This window comes from Physella acuta, unplaced genomic scaffold, assembly GCF_028476545.2.
Source record: "Physella acuta isolate Inbredline_101_S28 unplaced genomic scaffold, ASM2847654v3 ptg000223l, whole genome shotgun sequence".
Taxonomy (NCBI): Eukaryota; Metazoa; Mollusca; class Gastropoda; family Physidae; genus Physella; species Physella acuta.
In genome coordinates, this window is record NW_026731742.1 from 348,893 (window position 1) to 368,506 (window position 19,614).

General features: G+C 42.2%; 1 protein-coding gene across 3 annotated transcripts; it reads left to right on the forward strand.

The window, feature by feature from the left end:
* The first annotated feature begins 1,947 nt into the window (after positions 1 to 1,947).
* Positions 1,948 to 18,494, forward strand: LOC131937858 (uncharacterized). Of its 3 annotated transcripts, none has more exons than XM_059295555.1 (6): positions 1,948 to 2,051; positions 3,501 to 3,602; positions 15,243 to 15,414; positions 15,631 to 15,704; positions 17,464 to 17,610; positions 18,133 to 18,494. In XM_059295555.1, exons 2-6 carry the CDS (start codon positions 3,543 to 3,545, stop codon positions 18,268 to 18,270), a joined length of 591 nt encoding a protein of 196 aa, XP_059151538.1. In that variant the 5' UTR covers positions 1,948 to 2,051; positions 3,501 to 3,542; the 3' UTR covers positions 18,271 to 18,494. The 3 variants fall into 3 exon arrangements, with proteins under 3 accessions (XP_059151538.1, XP_059151536.1, XP_059151537.1); XM_059295553.1 differs by having other exon boundaries at positions 1,968 to 2,109; XM_059295554.1 differs by having other exon boundaries at positions 1,986 to 2,105.
* Positions 18,495 to 19,614: the final 1,120 nt, after the last annotated feature.

Genomic DNA, 19,614 nt, shown 5'->3' on the forward strand with positions numbered 1-19,614 from the left:
TTATAAATGTAAATGTTGCAAATATTTTAGATTTTGTACATGTAAATGTTGTAAACGTTGTAAATGTAAATGTTGTAAATGTAAATGGTGTAAATGGTGTACATGTAAACGTTGTAAATGTAAATGGTGTAAATGTTATACATGTAACTGTTGTAAATGTTGTACATGTAAATGTTACAAATGTTGTAAATGTTGTACATGATGTAAATTGCGTACATGTTGTACATGTATATATGCGTGTTGTAAAAGTTTTACATACATACACATAAATAGATGGGATCCGAAAAGATTTAGTTAAGGTACCACTTCCTGGATCCACCACTGAGCATGCGCGTGACCTTTATACTTTTGAAAAGCGCAGTCTGTTTACAGATTTTTAGGAAAGTTTTAATTTGATTTTCAAAAAATCGGTTAGAAAATAGACACACCGGAAACAGGAGCGGAAGGAACCAAAAATAGTCTCCAGGTAGGCTACAATACCGGAAGTGATGAAATTCCTGGCACATCTGCTCTGCCCAGCTCTGCCCCGCTTAGTTGAACGAACTTGACAAGAGCAGACGAGGTACATCGTTTGCTGCACTGACCTTCATATTAATGACCTTCATAATGACCTTCATATTAATGACCTTCAAAATTACCTTCATATTAATGCCCTTCATAATGACCTTCATATTAATGACCTTCATAATGACCTTCATATTAATGACCTTCATAATGACCTTCATAATGTCCATCATGACGCCCTTCATAATGACCTTCATGATGACCTTCATGATGACCTTCATGATGACCTTCATAATGACCTTGCTGGCCTAGCTGACAACTGCTATGACCAGGGGGGGGGGGAGTGTGTTTATTTTTTGTGATTGGCTTTACTTCTGCTCCCATTTTTTGGCGGGAACGGTCACCACGTGACCAGCCAACTCACGAACGTCACACGTCAAAAAATGTTTACAGTAAGTTCTGCTGAACAAATGTTTACAGTAAGTTCTGCTGAACAAATGTTTACAGTAAGTTCTACCAAACACATGTTTACAGTAAGTTCTACCAATCAAATGTTTACAGTAAGTTCTGAACAAATGTTTACAGTAAGTTCTCCCAATCAAATGTTTACAGTAAGTTCTGAACAAATGTTTACAGTAAGTTCTACCAATCAAATGTTTACAGTAAGTTCTACCAAACACATGTTTACAGTAAGTTCTGAACAAATGTTTACAGTAAGTTCTACCAATCAAATGTTTACAGTAAGTTCTACCAAACACATGTTTACAGTAAGTTCTGAACAAATGTTTACAGTAAGTTCTGAACAAATGTTTACAGTAAGTTCTACCAATCAAATGTTTACAGTAAGTTCTACCAAACACATGTTTACAGTAAGTTCTGAACAAATGTTTACAGTAAGTTCTACCAATCAAATGTTTACAGTAAGTTCTACCAAACACATGTTTACAGTAAGTTCTGAACAAATGTTTACAGTAAGTTCTGCTGAACAAATGTTTACAGTAAGTTCTACCAATCAAATGTTTACAGTAAGTTCTACCAAACACATGTTTACAGTAAGTTCTGAACAAATGTTTACAGTAAGTTCTGAACAAATGTTTACAGTAAGTTCTGCTGAACAAATGTTTACAGTAAGTTCTACCAATCAAATGTTTACAGTAAGTTCTGAACAAATGTTTACAGTAAGTTCTACCAATCAAATGTTTACAGTAAGTTCTACCAAACACATGTTTACAGTAAGTTCTGAACAAATGTTTACAGTAAGTTCTACCAATCAAATGTTTACAGTAAGTTCTACCAATCAAATGTTTACAGTAAGTTCTGCTATTTCCGGTAGAGTGCCCTATGAACTATTTCTGTCCTCCCACCCACGTCTTTTGGCATGCCATTCCCGACCCCCAACTCTGCAGCCCCCCCCCCCCCCCCCCAACTCTGGTATGCCATTGACTGCCCGCGGGGCGGGTATTTAAACTAAGAGGAGGTGAGCTGTCGTCAGATCGGACTACCTCTCGTCTGCTTCACAGAGCTGGGTCACACACGCTGACACAAGGGTAAATCTGCTCTAGTCTAGTTTTGTGTACATTCATTTGGGTCTAATTTTACACGTAGGTAAATATAACTTGCTTTTGTGTTTGTTCATTAAGTGCAGATAAAAATAGTTTTAATTTTCTCTCTACGCATATATATATATATATATATATATATATATATATATATATATATATATATATATGATTTGTGTGTATGTGGAGTCCAATCTAAAGCCACGGTTTTTCTGCTGACAATTTTTGAGACGAGCGACAAAAAAGTCGCCGAAAAATGACAAAAGTGTAGAAATATTTCCATGTAGATCTATAGGTTGAGAATTGTAAAATATTACAACTAGAGATGTATGTGTTTCTCGTAACATATTTATAAGCTTGAAAGGCATTGCTGTTTACAATAATAATACAATTTTATTGTTCTCAATAAGTCAAACAACTATATAAACATACAAAATTGTTTACATATTTATTTGAATATCGAGTAGACATGAGAATTGTAAACGCAATGTGGTCCCATCATTTTGTTGACTGCTTGCCGTCAGTCTTTCAATGGTGTCTTGTCTGTCTACATTTATAGTGTTGACGTTTTGCGACGGCCGTTGTACCGTGTCGGCCCTTGGTCAAGATCCCATGTTTTGATGACTTGTGTTTCGTTATTTAAAGAGCGAGGTCATGTAGGCTGTAAATGTGGAAAATAAGGGCGGTAAACCTGGTTAAACTTCTTCCTCGTTCTTAAATTTTGTGTCCAACCAAGAACAAACTACAAGTTGCTTGACTCTGGAGTTGTCTCTCCTAGAAGAGTGGCTGTCCCCAGCTAACGAGCCTCATCTGCCCGAGGGTTCGAACTCGAGACTTTTCAGTTTAGCAGTTTTACCGACTCGAGCACGCTGATCCCCCCCCCCCCTCCCCCCCCCCCCCCCCGTCTGTTGTGACTTTACGCTCAATATCTATTTTTAGCTCGTTTTTGAAAAGACGACGATTGGAACATTCTAGAAGAAAATGCAACTAATTATCACTAACACATCAGATATCGACACAACAAATTATCACTAATACAAAAATCTTATGTTAACTACAAACTTTTATGCATACAACAACCACTCCAGCGGCTATTGAATTATATCGGCCATTGAAACCTGCCGGCCATTTAATTCTGTCGGCCATTTAATTGTGTCGGCCATTGAATTATACCTTACACTTAGCCGGCGACAAACTGACTCTCCTCTTCATCCCCTCCCACTGTCCCTTGGCACTTGAAGAAAAGTGTCTACTAGAGATGAATCACTTGATCCTAACCCTCGCAGTGAGCGGCCTGGGATGTCCCACTTAGCACGACGTCGACCTGTGAGCAGGGATGGTCCGTTGGTCTAGATGGCGCGGTGTTGTCTTATCCGCTGACCCCTCCTTTTTTTCTCCGCTCTATTGGATTGTGTTCAGTTTTATTTCTATTCCCAGGAGAAAGTCAAGATTGATTTCAACCCCCAGGAGAAACTGAAGATGTTTTACCAAGTCCTGTTGACGGCTCTGACGGTTCAATGTCTACACGTGTCTTCACAGGTAGGTGGACAACGTCTTGTTCATGTCGCATGGATCGCTTCTTTAATACATAACATAATGACCCACATAATGACCCACATAATGACCCACGTGACCCACGCTTTCTTGCTAGTTAGTGCATGATTATATTTCAAGAAAATCATTTATTTCGTGTGCCGCCACGATACTACAAAAATTGGGCATTGCAAAGTCAGTTTTAACACTGAAATTGAGTAGTTCCAGGGTTGATTAAGTACAAAACGTGAGTGTGGAAACTCAAAAAAAGAAAAGTTTGGGGCAAGGTGTTTGAATAATTAATCGTTGTCAAAGAAGGTGTTTAATAAAATAAAATAAAAAGTCACGTGAATTATGTGATATGGTATCGAGTAATACCCCGAGTGTTGTTCTTTCACTAAACTCCGATCTAATTAAAACTTCGCCATCATGTAATTTTATAGCCAACTACTTCACTGATTCAGGTTATAAAATTGTGACATCATTTTTACTTTCTCGTATATACGACGTATAGAGAAAATATTGTAATCGTGCAAAAATCATAATTTTGCAATCTTGTCCGTATGTCTGAGTGTGTGTGTGTGTGTGTGTGTGTGTGTGTGTCTGTGTGTAAACACGATTACTTGAGTACCGTTACAGCTAGGTTGATGAAATTTCATATATAAGTATTTTATCAAAATCGTAGATTCGTATCAACTTTTGAGCGGTTTCCGATAACCGGAAGTGGTACTTTTTCTACTTTGAATTTTTCAAAAGCCTATAACTTGAGTACTATTTCAGATAGATAAATGAAATTTCACATGTAAGTAAAAGATCTAATTCTCTACCTTCTGTCGAATTTTGAGTAATTTCCGGAAGTACTAATTTACGCTATTTCCGATTCCTCAAAAAAAAAAACGCACGTAAATTTATAAAGTACTAATAATATCCCGCACTATTATGTATATTTTATTAGGCATTCACTTGGTGTACAATTCTTTTTTTTTTTACAAGATTCCATTCTATTATAAAACGTTTAAGTAATTAAAAATGGATTACAAATATTGTCTATGTCCTCAGTTGCCATCCCCCGTAGTTTTATATTAGAATATCCGAGAAAGTTTAGGGGAGATCACTCCCGGTTTATTTTAAAAATCCTTCCGTTGTCCCCCCTCCACCCCGTGTTCAAGTTGGTCGTCATTAAACATGGTCGATGCTTGTGATTGTGTGTATGCGGGGGGGGGGGGGGGGGGGGGGAGGGGAGCGCCATTGCAGCGCCACAAAATTATATATATATGTATATGTATATGTATATATATACACACATATATATATGTATATGTATATATATGTATATATATATATATATATATATATATATATATATATATATATATATATATATATATATATATATATATATATATATATATATATATATATATATATATATATATATATTAGCGTACCCGTCCCCCGCGCGTTGCCGCGGGGATAGAATAAAGTCTGACGAAATATATTAGAAGGATATCACCAATGCTTTACCAATCATATGTTCTTAGACGCATCACCTTGTTTTCTAAAACTGTGTTATTTAAATGTCAACATTGCCTGCGTTTGGATAATAATTATCGGGACACGGGTTTTCCTACACTACCGCATGAAAATCTTGAGTGTATATTAATCACTCACCGAAATAATTAGGTAGAACACACTTCAGTGACCACCCATATGTCAGGGACGTAGAGGGGCGCTCTCAGGAGCCCCCCCCCCCCCCCCACCCCCCAATTACACTACCGCAGAGGCGCAGCGTAAGGCCCCTGGCTCCTTAAAACTAACAGGCGCCATCGTGCTCATAGGATAACCCAGCGTGCCAAATAGCATACAATGATGCAGATTTCGTCATTCGCTAAAGTGACCTAATAATAATTTTCGTCTAATAATAGATGCTTATTGCATCATTCGCAAAGTGACGAAACTCTACAGTAGGTTCCTCATATTCAAACAGTTATTTTTTCATCTTTCGCAAGGTGACGAAACTGTACAGGATTTCCTCGCGTTACAAAGTTATTTTTAGAAGCCTGTTGTAGTTTTACCGCTGAATATACTAGTACCCCTTACTACTCGCTATACTGGACGCTCGATTAACGGATGCCAAGTGCCAACTTAGTCGCTCTAAAACTCTGGGCACCAAACCGTGTATTGACGAAAGTTGTACCCTATATGGCGCCGCCCGTAAGAAACTTTAGTTTTCTTTTTCGCAGAAATATTCTCGGGAGTATTCTCATCTACTTCCTAAAGTTTCATGGTACTCGGATGAACCGCATCCGAGTTTTATTTTTTATATACTGTATATAGAGAAACATAATCGCTCCCCCCCCGGTGGTGCGCCGCCCTTGCAATATTAAACAATATTTTTTACAATACCCTACCATTGAGTGATCTAATCATCTCCCCAAAGTTTCTTGGTACACAGATGAACGGTGTGAAAACGAAAAAAAAAACGAAATTTTATAAACCGTATATAGAGAAAAATCGCAGCCGCCCGTGGCGCCGCCCTTGCGAAATTAATAAAGGTTTTTTTTACAGAACCCTTCCCTGAATTGTTCTAATAAACTCCCCCAAAGTCTCATGGCTATCGGATAACGGTGTCACACCAAAATCGACTTATTTTATAAATCGTATATAGAGAAAAATCGCACACTCCCGTGGCGCCGCCCTTGCGAAATTATAAATTATTGTTTACAGAACCCTTCCCTAGAGTTTTATAATGAACTCCCCAAAGTCTCATGCCTATCGGATAAACGGTGTCACTGCAATTCACTTTTATTCTTTTTATATACCGTAAATAGAGAAAAATCGGACCCTCACTTGGCGCCGCCCTTGCGAAATTAAAATTTTTTTTTTTTACAGAACCCTTCCCTAGAGTGGTATAATGAATTCCCCAAAGTCTCATGGCTATCGGATTAACGATGCCAAACCAAAATCGACTTTTATTTTTATATACCGTATATAGAAAAAAAAATCGCGTCGTGTCGGGGCACCACCCCTGCGAATTTGAAATATTTTTTTTCGCAGAAATCTCCCCATGAATATTCTCAACAACTTCCTAAAGTTTCATGGCAGATCGTGTGTCAGAACGGTGTCACGGCAATTCACTTTTATTATTTTTATATACTGTACATAGAGAAAAATCGCACCCTCCCGTGGCGCCGCCCTTGCGAAAATAAAAATGATTTTTGTACAGAACCCTTCCCTAGAGTGTTCTAATCAACTACCCAAACTTTCATGCCTATCGGATAAACAGTGTGAAATCCAAATAGACTTTTATTTTTATATACCGTAAATGGAGAAAAATCGGACCCTCCACTGGCGCCGCCCTTGCGAAAGTAAAAATTATTTTTTTACAGAACCCTTCCCTAGAGTGGTATAATGAACTCCCCAAAGTCTCATGGCTATCGGATGAACAGTGGGAAATCAAAATAGACTTTTATTTTTATATACCGTATATAGAGAAAAACAAATCGCGCCCTGCCGGGGCGCCACCCCTGCGAATTTGAAATTATTTTTTTCGCAGAAACCTCCCCAGGAATATTCTCAACAACTTCCCAAAGTTTCACGGCGATGTGATGAGAGGTGTAGTAATGCATAAAGGACACATACACACACACACACACACAGACATACATTGCTTTTTATATATATATATATATATATATATATATATATATATATATATATATATGTTTATATATATATATATGTTTATATATGTTTATATATATATATATATTTATATATGTTTATATATATATATGTATATGTATATATATACACACATATATATATGTATATGTACATATATATATATATATATATATATATATGTTTATATATGTTTATATATATATATATGTTTATATATGTTTATATATATGTTTATATATGTTTATATATGTTTATATATATATATATATATATATATGTATATGTTTATATATATATGTATATGTTTATATGTATATATATATATATATATATATATATATATATATATATATATATATATATATATATATATATATATATATATATATATATATGTAACGAGACTATTTGCCTGTAGTGCCAAATGTTAACGAGTTCTGCTCGACAACGCCAAATGTTACCGAGTCTAACCACTCATTCTAGACAACATCGACCACAGTATAGATACTCGAAGATGCAGGTTCGCTATTGATCCTTTTATTACATGAATCAAAGAAATGCTTCACAATAATATAATGAATCAAAAGGAATGCTTCACAATAATAGTCTGAATCAACTGACCCCCAACAGTCCTCACTAGTCTTCACATAACTGAATGCACATGTCTATCGTCCTTCTTAACACAATACGGCTAACCCGTTCAATAACCAACTTGATACTGCCACACTGACTGACTGATCGAGAGAGCGAGCCACACCGACTGACTGATCGAGAGAGAGCCACACACCGACACAGAGCTCAGCCGTCGCCTTCCTATATATCCCCTTCGTATTCGTAATCGTATCCGGTTCTATCATAATCGTAATCGTAATCGATTCTAATCGTTGCATCAGAATGTTAATTACGCCGCTTCTGTCGTACAGTCCGATTTAATAAGCCATCTGCATCCTGTCACATCAAAGTTGACAGACCGTATTGCGTTCTTATCGTATCGCTTCCCGAGATACTACGCCTTGGCTTTCTGATCGTTATCAGCCAACACCTGCGTTATTACATCAGTCGTGTCAAAGTTGACAGCGCTGTACTGCGTTCTTATTTCTCTGGTAACTTCCCCTAGTTACATCCACCCCTGCCTTTTTTTGTGTGTTATCAACCACAAACAACGCTTGGCAGGTGCAGTCCTTCAAAGTCAATCGCACCACCGTAAAAAAAAATTTATTGTTCCCCTCACTGTCAATGTCGTCACATTCGTATAAGATTGACCGTTATCCCTATTTCACATATCAAATGTGTCTACATCATCTTCCTCAGACACAAAACAGTTCTAGAATTCACATCCACCTTTTTTTGTTTGGTGCCTTCACCAGTTCACTTGTATGACTTTTTGAACAGTCTGTTCTCATACCAGCGCGACCATGAAAGAATTGATGGTTGCTGACAAAAAATTTCGTATTCTTTCTGTTTCTCAAACTTCTCCGCGGACCACTTATCTGATGGTCTACTGTCTCTCTGTTTCTGGGAGGAACGGGATCCTCTTCGTTGCCGTTATCCTCCACTTGTGTATCACTGTTGTTCTGTTGATGGTGACATGGTTCCGGGATGGGTATGTGAATTTCCGTTATAGTTTCCGGTTCCCTAATTGTCTTGGGTTTCCTTGTGTGTAACTGCTCTTCTTGACTATGACAATATTTCTTTAATTGAGCAATATTCGCCCACCGATCCGGTTTGGTGTGATCGATGGGTCTTATCTTAAAGGGGCCACCTGCTACTTTAGGCATCTCCACGACTTGCCATATCTCCTGTCCCCAGAGGTCGTGGATTTTGTTTCTGCCTAACGGGTGGCTACGCAGTAATACCCTGTCGTTCAGTTTGAGTGGCGGGTCCTTTGTCTGTACCGGCGGTTCCCTTCGCCGTGCTTCATGTTCTAGTCTTTCCTGTACTACCCTGTACATTTCTCTAATTCGTCTCATATGTTCATTCACATATTCCAGTGCAGTGTATGAGCCAGTCATACTCTCCTTTTTTCCTAGGAACAAGTCAAGAGGGAGTCGAGCCTCCCGTCCGAACAGCAACATGTGTGGCGAAAAGCCGGTTGTGGCATGGGGGGTGCAGTTGTATAGATATACCATCTCTGGGAGAAAATCAGGCCAACGTTTTTTCTGTTCAGGTTCTAGGGTACGCAGCAAATCATGCATGCTGCGGTTGAACCGCTCGCACTGTCCGTTTCCTTTCGGATTAAATGTGGTTGTTCTAGATTTGTTGATCCCGTAGTGGCTGCACAGTTGGTTAATTACTTCTGACTCAAAGGCCCTTCCTTGGTCAGAGTGTAATTGTCTTGGTATGCCATATTTGATGAACCAATGTTCTATTAAGACCTTTGCCACTGTTTTGGCAGTCTGATCTCGTGTGGGCACCGCCACAGTCCATTTGGTGAATACATCAGTCATTACCAACACATGTTCCGTCCCATCCGATGATTGCTCCAACGACGTAAAGTCCATAGCCACCATCTCTAGTGGTTTTGTCGCTAGTAGGTGTCCTGATGGCTGTCTCATTTTTACAACTGGCCTTTTCGCATGCTGACACCTCACACAAGCCTCACAATGGCGTTTGACCTCCATTTCCATATTGGGCCAGTAACACCTCCGTCGTAATATTTTGTGCGTCCTGTCCTGACCCTGGTGTCCTGCCCTGTCATGTGCCAACCTTAGCACTTCTTCTCGTAATTGTCCAGGCACCACCACCTGGTGTATTGTCCCATCAATTTGGTCATGAATTCTCCGCATGAGAACACCATCCTTTATACTGAGACGGTCCCACTGACTCAGTATTTTCTTTGTTTCTCGACCAAATTGTTCTCTTTCCCTTCTTCCTGGGAATTTTTGTTCCTGGACGTGTTTCAACAGCGGCTGTAAGCCACTATCCGTTCTCTGGGCATCTCTTATCTCTTTATTATTAAGGCAATTAAAATCACTAATGTCCATATGTCCGGGCTCTGTAGATATGTGCTCCACCCCGGTCTGTCCGTTTTGCATTACTTGTACCCCATGAGGGATATCTGTTGACGCTCTGACCCCACATATTCCTGTCAGCGTTTCTTCCTCATCGCCCGGTCTCTCGTAAGGGTTCCTTGATAAGGCGTCCGCATTGCCATTGGACCGCCCCGGGCGATATTTTATCTCCAGGTCAAAGAGCGCCAATTCTGCTGCCCATCGCTGTTCGATGGATCCCAACTTTGCTGTCTTTAGGTGACTCAAGGGGTTATTGTCAGTGTATACCACACATTTAGCACCTAATAGATAGTCCCTGAATTTTTCAGTCACAGCCCATTTTAATGTCAAAAGTTCTAGTTTCATGGCGCTGTAATTTGTCATGTTCTTCTCTGATTCCTTCAGAGCTCGACTGGCATACGCAATAACCCTGAAACCTTGCTTTTGTTGTTGTGATAGCACAGCTCCCAGACCTTTAGAGCTGGCGTCAATTTCTAGCCGAAATGGTTTGTCAAAGTCTGCGTATCCTAATATCGGCGTCTCTGTCAAAGCCTTTTTCAAGAGCTTAAACGAGTTCAGGCATTCATCAGTCCATAATTCACCTATCAGTTGTGTTTTGCCTTTCTTTTTCTCCTTACTGTGTTTCTTTGTCATTTTGTTTACCAAGTCATGCAACGGTGCGGCAATTTTTGCAAAACCAGGTACAAATTTTCTATAATAGGAAGCAAAGCCCAAGAATGATCTGACCTCTACCGTAGTTGTTGGCTGTTTCCATTCTTTAACAGCTGCAATTTTATCTGGGTCAGTGGCGATGCCATCCGACGAAATCACATAACCCAAAAAACGTACCGATTTCAGACCGAAGCCGCATTTGTCTGGGTTCAGCTTCACTCCTATCTCCCTAAGACGGAGAAACACTTGTTCTAATCTTTTTAGATGGTCCTCCCAAGTTTTTGAGTAAACTAGTATATCATCCAAGTACACCAACATTATTTGAAATAGAAAGTCACTCATAGCACTCTGCATTACTCGCTGGAATGTAGCAGGCGCATTAGTTAGACCAAACGGCATACGGGTCCACTCGTACAGTCCCAGTGGAGAAATAAATGCAGTCTTATGTTGATCGTTGGGGTGCATGGCCACTTGGTGGTAGCCGCTAGCCAAATCCAAGGTAGAAAAAAATCTTGCTCCCCCCAACGCATCAAGACATTCATCAATACGAGGCAAGGGGAATGCATCCCTTCTTGTGATATTGTTCAATTTCCGGTAATCACAACACAGTCTTATCTCCCCTGACTTCTTTTTTACCACTACTATCGGTGCCGCATACGGGCTCGTGCTGGTTGTAATAATTCCCTTTTTTAGTAGATCGTTCAGGTGTGCTTTCACCGCCGAGTAGTGACTTGGTGGTAATCTTCGATAAGGTTGCGCCACAGGCCTGTCCTGTAGTAAGGGTATCTGGTGTTTTATTACTTCCGTGTAACCCAAATCACCCTCGTACGAGGCAAATATATCCCTGTACTTATTCAGCAATTCATTTAGTTTTGGGTCCTCAGTTTCCGGGAATGTATATGATCGGCCATCCTCTTTCTTCACCTCGGCCGTCACATTGACCGACCTAATTGTTACTTCATTACTGCTGGTATTGCTCAGTTCGATGCACTGTGCCGACCTTAGTACCTCGACGTTCTGTGGTACTCCTACCAGAGTATTAGGCGGTATAAAAATTTCCTCATCCAAAACATTTGCCACTAATCCTTGAACTAGTCCATTTTCCGCTGATGTGTATGTCCGCAGTAACACGACGCCTGCCCTCAGTGCGGCGCCACATGGTTCTATCATCACATCACCATTCACGCTTCTATCACCAATTTGTAATGTGATTGCCTTGACCGTGTTTGCCGGGACTGATATCCTTCCTCTGGTCTTGGCAAACCTGGCCAACTTGGATCCCCGACCTGGTGTGGTCGATCCGACAATATTTGTAAGAAATTCTGGCAACTGGCCAAGAATATTCATGCCCAACAGGCAAGGTATATTTGACACATTTGTCTCTAGGTTGTGTTTCGTAACGAACACCCCAACCTGCTTCAACCTATGTCCCGCCACCACGACATCCGCCAGAAAATAACCACAGTATGGAATGGTTAGTCCATTAGCTGCCGTCAGGCGCATGCATGTGTCAGACCTCAACCTATGGTCTTTTCCTTTCATCCATTTGGTGTAAAAATTTTCCGTAATTGTCGTCACCTGGGAGCCTGTATCCACAATTGCCTTCACCGCGATGTCCCCAATCGTAATCACCATTTCGGGACAGACTCCCATCATTTTGTTTCTTGGGCCATCACCTCGCCCCTCTGTAGCCTGGCCCTGCCTTACAGAGGACGACCGTTTCACCGGACAGTACCGTGCCATATGTCCGGGTTGTGAACAGGACAAGCAAATTGGTCGACCGTCAGCCGTCCACCGGAGCGATGGACCGGCGGGTCGCGGCCGTCCAACCTGTCTCTGTTTTGTCCCGTTCTTTTCCTGATTCTCAGCTGTTGACCTGCTTTCTAACCTCTCCAATCGTTGGTCAATCTTATCCAGGTGGGCCAACAGTTGAGCCATCATGGTTTCCACTGTGCCGGTCCCTGTGGGTGGGGATGGTTTATGTTCCGGCACAGAGACTTTGTCCACCGAACAGTTCGATTGGTCCTCATCCTCGGACCTGCGGATCGCTGAGTTCCTGACCTGAAGGAAGGTCAACTGCGGGTCTTTGTGGACCTCCTCTTTCAACTCTCTCCTTAAGATCGGGGTTGCTAGCCCCTCGATGAAATGGTCCCTCAGTAGGCGTACATCAATGTCAGGTGTTTTGCCCTTTACCGAATCAAAGGCCCTGTTCATACGGTGTGAATACTCCATCACACTCTCCGCCATTCTCTGCTTTAAGCCTACGAACCCCGATAGCAGTTGCGATCCCGACCGTCTCTCCCCAAAGGTCTCCATAATTAGATCCAGCACCTTATCTGGATCTGATTGGATGGTTTTATCGTGGCATTTGACCTCTGCCCTAACCGTCTCTCCTATACTGCCCATCAGCAGTCTTAATCTTTCCTCTGGTGACATGTGTCTCGAGGCCCAGGCCGCTTTGACCTCTTCACTGAACCTGTTGGTTAAAGCTGGATCACCGTCCCCGTAAAATTTGTTAATGTGGGACTCTCTGGGCAGGACCACAATATGGGTCTGCTTCTCGTCCAGAGTAGACATTTTATTCCTTGAGTAAAAAAAAAGAGTTCTTTCTTACCGTGTGTGTATGAAAAATTTTCCTCGTTCCTCAATTTTCACTGTTCCTGAATGTCCGAATTCACACACACACGAAACACAGTTATGAACAAGGTTGACTATGGGTGCCTCAAGCGGCAAGTCTCGTTGAATTCATCCTGTCCGCAGCGCCAAATGTAACGAGACTATTTGCCTGTAGTGCCAAATGTTAACGAGTTCTGCTCGACAACGCCAAATGTTACCGAGTCTAACCACTCATTCTAGACAACATCGACCACAGTATAGATACTCGAAGATGCAGGTTCGCTATTGATCCTTTTATTACATGAATCAAAGAAATGCTTCACAATAATATAATGAATCAAAAGGAATGCTTCACAATAATAGTCTGAATCAACTGACCCCCAACAGTCCTCACTAGTCTTCACATAACTGAATGCACATGTCTATCGTCCTTCTTAACACAATACGGCTAACCCGTTCAATAACCAACTTGATACTGCCACACTGACTGACTGATCGAGAGAGCGAGCCACACCGACTGACTGATCGAGAGAGAGCCACACACCGACACAGAGCTCAGCCGTCGCCTTCCTATATATCCCCTTCGTATTCGTAATCGTATCCGGTTCTATCATAATCGTAATCGTAATCGATTCTAATCGTTGCATCAGAATGTTAATTACGCCGCTTCTGTCGTACAGTCCGATTTAATAAGCCATCTGCATCCTGTCACATCAAAGTTGACAGACCGTATTGCGTTCTTATCGTATCGCTTCCCGAGATACTACGCCTTGGCTTTCTGATCGTTATCAGCCAACACCTGCGTTATTACATCAGTCGTGTCAAAGTTGACAGCGCTGTACTGCGTTCTTATTTCTCTGGTAACTTCCCCTAGTTACATATATATATATTATTATTTTTTAAATAGTAAATATAGAGTAGGCCCTATGGAGAGCGTAATTTAATTTTTATAGTAGATATAGTCAATGTATGAGCAATTTTATTTTTATAGTAGATATAATATATGTGTGATTAAGCAATGTTCTTTTACACTTGCGTATATTTTTCATATTTTTTTCCCCTTTTACTTTATTGTTAGTGTTAGGATTAGGTTTAAGGTTAGCGATTGTTTGGTATGACGGTATAACTATACTTATACATGATACTATTCCGATTTTTTAAAAATTACATGATACTATTCCGATTTTTTAATTTACATGATACTATTCCGATTTTTTTATTTACATGATACTATTCCGATTTTTAAATGTACATGATACTATTCCGATTTTTTAATTTACATGATACTATTCCGATTTTTTAATTTACATGATACTATTCCGATTTTTTAATTTACATGATACTATTCCGATTTTTAAAATTTACATGATACTATTCCGATTTTTTAATTTACATGATACTATTCCCATTTTTTTTATTTATATGATACTATTCCGATTTTTTAATGTACATGATACTATTCCGATTTTTTAATTGTATCACAATAAGTAACAAGCAGGTTTCTGTATAATGCTTTGACTCTGATGCTGAATATATTTGTGTAACGTGTTGTTGTAAATAGTCTTACATTTAGAAACACATGTTTCAGTGATCATTTCAATTTAGACATGACTATTACAGGCTGGAGCAAAGCCTAGCCGATATCGGAGACAATATTTACATTGGTGAGTTTCCTCCCTAGGAGCTCTGCTCGCTGCCAACCAAACCCTGCAAGTCGAGGGTTGAGACGAAAGACGAGGCTGGGAATTTGGTGGACGACGTTTATTACGCTGAGTGTAGGTGCCGGAACGGTGTCGTCTGCCCCGAGTTCAACGTCACACACAAGATGGTATCAGTAGACTTACCCGCCCGCAGTAAGTTCGTGACTCGTCAGTTTGAACCCAACCCTTTTAGACTGACAGTTTAAACCCAACCCTTTTAGACTGACCCATCAGTTTGAACCCAACTCTTTTAGACTGACCCATCAGTTTGAACCCAACCCTTTTTGACTGACAGTTTGAACCCAACCCTTTTAGACGCCATTCTCCGCTTGCCAATTGCCCTTGACCTTGACCCTTTGTTTCTTGCAGGGGGCACGATGACCATGAACTTGATCTTTTGTGAAACCTCCCAGCCTGTCAGATACTGCAACCATCTGGAACTGGTAACCACCAAACTCTATAGGGTAGGGGGAGGAATGGGGGGGGGGGGGGGGCTACACCATTGGCTAAATTAGAGAGCAAAAACTTAAGAGGGGGGGGGGGGGCGGATATTTGGTACAAACACAAACATTTTGTCTGACCCAGCCACCATTTTGTCTGACTCAGCCACCATTTTGTCTGACCCAGCCACCATTTTGTCTGACCCAGCCACCATTTTATCTGACCCAGCCATCATTTTGTCTGACCCAGCCACCATTTTGTCTGACCCAGCCACCATTTTGTCTGACCCAGCCACCATTTTGTCTGACCCAGCCACCATTTTGTCTGACCCAGCCACCATTTTGTCCGACCCAGCCACCATTTTGTCTGACCCAGCCACCACTTTGTCTGACCCAGCCACCATTTTGTCTGACCCAGCCACCATTTTGTCTGACCCAGCCACCATTTTGTCTGACCCAGCCACCATTTTGTCTGACCCAGCCACCATTTTGTCTGACCCAGCCACCATTTTGTCTGACCCAGCCACCACTTTGTCTGACCCAGCCACCATTTTGTCTGACCCAGCCACCATTTTGTCTGACCCAGCCACCACTTTGTCTGACCCAGCCACCATTTTGTCTGACCCAGCCACCACTTTGTCTGACCCAGCCACCATTTTGTCTGACCCAGCCACCATTTTGTCTGACCCAGCCACCATTTTGTCTGACCCAGCCACCATTTTGTCTGACCCAGCCACCATTTTGTCTGACCCAGCCACCATTTTGTCTGACCCAGCCACCATTTTGTCTGACCCAGCCACCATTTTGTCTGACCCAGTCACCATTTTGTCTGACCCAGCCACCACTTTGTCTGACCCAGCCACCATTTTGTCTGACCCAGCCACCATTTTGTCTGACCCAGCCACCACTTTGTCTGACCCAGCCACCATTTTGTCTGACCCAGCCACCACTTTGTCTGACCCAGCCACCATTTTGTCTGACCCAGCCACCATTTTGTCTAAGCCAGCCACCATTTTGTCTGACCCAGCCACCATTTTGTCTGACCCAGCCACCATTTTGTCTGACCCAGCCACCATTTTGTCTGACCCAGCCACCACTTTGTCTGACCCAGCCACCATTTTGTCTGACCCAGCCACCATTTTGTCTGACCCAGCCACCACTTTGTCTGACCCAGCCACCATTTTGTCTGACCCAGCCACCATTTTGTCTGACCCAGCCACCATTTTGTCTGACCCAGCCACCATTTTGTCTGACCCAGCCACCATTTTGTCTGACCCAGCCACCATTTTGTCTGACCCAGCCACCATTTTGTCTGACCCAGCCACCATTTTGTCTGACCCAGCCACCACTTTGTCTGACCCAGCCACCATTTTGTCTGACCCAGCCACCATTTTGTCTGACCCAGCCACCATTTTGTCTAAGCCAGCCACCATTTTGTCTGACCCAGCCACCATTTTGTCTGACCCAGCCACCATTTTGTCTGACCCAGCCACCATTTTGTCTGACCCAGCCACCACTTTGTCTGACCCAGCCACCATTTTGTCTGACCCAGCCACCATTTTGTCTGACCCAGCCACCACTTTGTCTGACCCAGCCACCATTTTGTCTGACCCAGCCACCATTTTGTCTGACCCAGCCACCATTTTGTCTGACCCAGCCACCATTTTGTCTGACCCAGCCACCATTTTGTCTGACCCAGCCACCATTTTGTCTGACCCAGCCACCATTTTGTCTGACCCAGCCACCGTTTTGTCTGACCCAGGCTCTGTTGCTGTCCGGCAATGTTGTGCCCACCCATCTGGAACAGACTCGGACCTGTCGGTGCCCAGACAATGACGTGTATTACCCACTGCAGACCTCCTATCAACAATATCGGCCCTTCGTTTGGCATGTATGCAAATCACATTTGGTAAGTCCTGACGCCCCTAACATGTCTAGAAGAGACACTAAAGCCCAGAAGATACACTTTGTCCACAGCCTGTGACCCCCTCACCTGCCCCCCCCCCTCACCTACCCATACACATAACTCCCCTGAACTTTGCCCACATGCTGTGATCCCCCCTCACCTGCCCCCCCCCCTCACCTACCCATACACATAACTCCCATAAACTTTGCCCACATGCTGTGATCCCCCCTCACTTGTCCCACCCCTCACCTGTCCCCCCCCCCTCACCTGCCCCCCCCCCCTAAATTACCCATACACATAACTCCAATAAACTGTGCCCACAGGCTGTGATCCCCTCACCTGCCCCCCCCCCCCCCCACCTACCCCCCCCCCCCCCCTCCCTCACCTACCCCCACCCTCCTCACCTACCCATACACATAACTCCCATAAACTTTGCCCACAGGCTGTGATACCCCCCCCCCCGCTCACCTACCCCCACCCCCCTCACCTACCCATACACATAACTCCCCTAAACTTTGCCCACAGGCTGTGTGTAGCAGACACCAGAGCTGTTCGCGCCAATCAGCGAACCTCCAAGTAAACACTTGCAGATGTCCCCAAGGATATACCTGTACAGCAATTGGCGATTCAACAGCTTGTACACAAGTCCCGGCGCCCCGTTAAGGATGATGTCTTGTTTGTGCGCCCATATCAACAATACACACTCGTGTAGCTTCACCTCAACGGTCGACAGTATTGGGACCTCTGGATTTGTGGCAACTTTTTCAAGTTTCTTATCGATACAAAAACTTTTTAAAATTTTATTTTTAGTATCAGTGCCAGATGGCGGTGCCAGATCAATTTTTTCTTTTAGAATTTTTTTTCCCGGGGAGCGGGGGCACTTAAATGTTCTGGGGGGGGGGGGGGGGGGGGCTGGCTAAAGCATATTTTCTATATAAATTGTTTTTCTATTTTGTTCGGGGGGGGGGGGGGGGGAGGGTGAGCTTCAGTGGGAGGTGGAGGGCAGTGCTTCGTTGTGGCAAGGGGGGGGGGGGGAGAAGGCGGGTTGCTTCGTTGTGGCGGGGGGGGGGGCGGGAGAGGGCGGGTTGATTCGTTGCGGGTGGGGTGAGGGGGCAGTACTTTCTTTCCCCGAAAAGATGACTGAAAGAAGCCCTGTTAAAGATACAATCTGTCTCCAATTGTTAACAGATATTTTTCAGGTTTAGTTGTTCAGATATCATAGATATTTTATTTTTGTAAAACTTTTATTCAGAAATATCAACGCATTCTTGTTTCCGATCTAGTGCATAGATAAAGATGCTTTTTATTTGAATATTATTATTTGTTTTTTTATGTTGTTGGTTCTAGAAAAAAATAATTCGTCTCTGACTAATCCCATGATCCGTTGTATTTTTAAAACATTTGGACATTTGTCGTGCTTTTGACATGACATTTGTCATGCTTTTGACATGACATTTGTCATGCTTTTGACATGACATTTGTCATGCTTTTGACATGACATTTGTCATGCTTTTGACATGATAGAATTCCGCGGTTAGAGAAATAAAATATCTTGTTTCTATTGAACATCTTTCAAAATGTTTTTTTTTATCTATCCCCCCACCCAATAAAAAAATCAACCTCACTGTATTATGTCTGATGTTGGATGTCTGATGTTGGATGTCTGATGGTGGATGTCTGTGTGATGTTGGATGTCTGATGTTGGATGTCTGATGTTGGATGTCTGTCTGATGTTGGATGTCTGATGTTGGATGTCTGTCTGATGTTGGATGTCTGATGTTGGATGTCTGATGTTGGATGTCTGATGTTGGATGTCTGATGTTGGATGTCTGATGGTGGATGTCTGATGTTGGATGTCTGATGTTGGATGTCTGATGGTGGATGTCTGATGGTGGATGTCTGATGTTGGATGTCTGATGTTGGATGTCTGATGTTGGATGTCTGATGTTGGATGTCTGTCTGATGGTGGATGTCTGATGTTGGATGTCTGTCTGATGTTGGATGTCT

Coding starts and splice junctions, on each gene's coding strand:
- LOC131937858 (XM_059295555.1), top strand. CDS start 3,543: ATGTTTTACCAAGTCCTGTTGACGGCTCTGACGGTTCAATGTCTACAC. Junction 3,603..15,242: donor GTCTACACGTGTCTTCACAG/GTAGGTGGACAA, acceptor TTTCCTCCCTAG/GAGCTCTGCTCGCTGCCAAC. Junction 17,611..18,132: donor ATGTATGCAAATCACATTTG/GTAAGTCCTGAC, acceptor CTTTGCCCACAG/GCTGTGTGTAGCAGACACCA.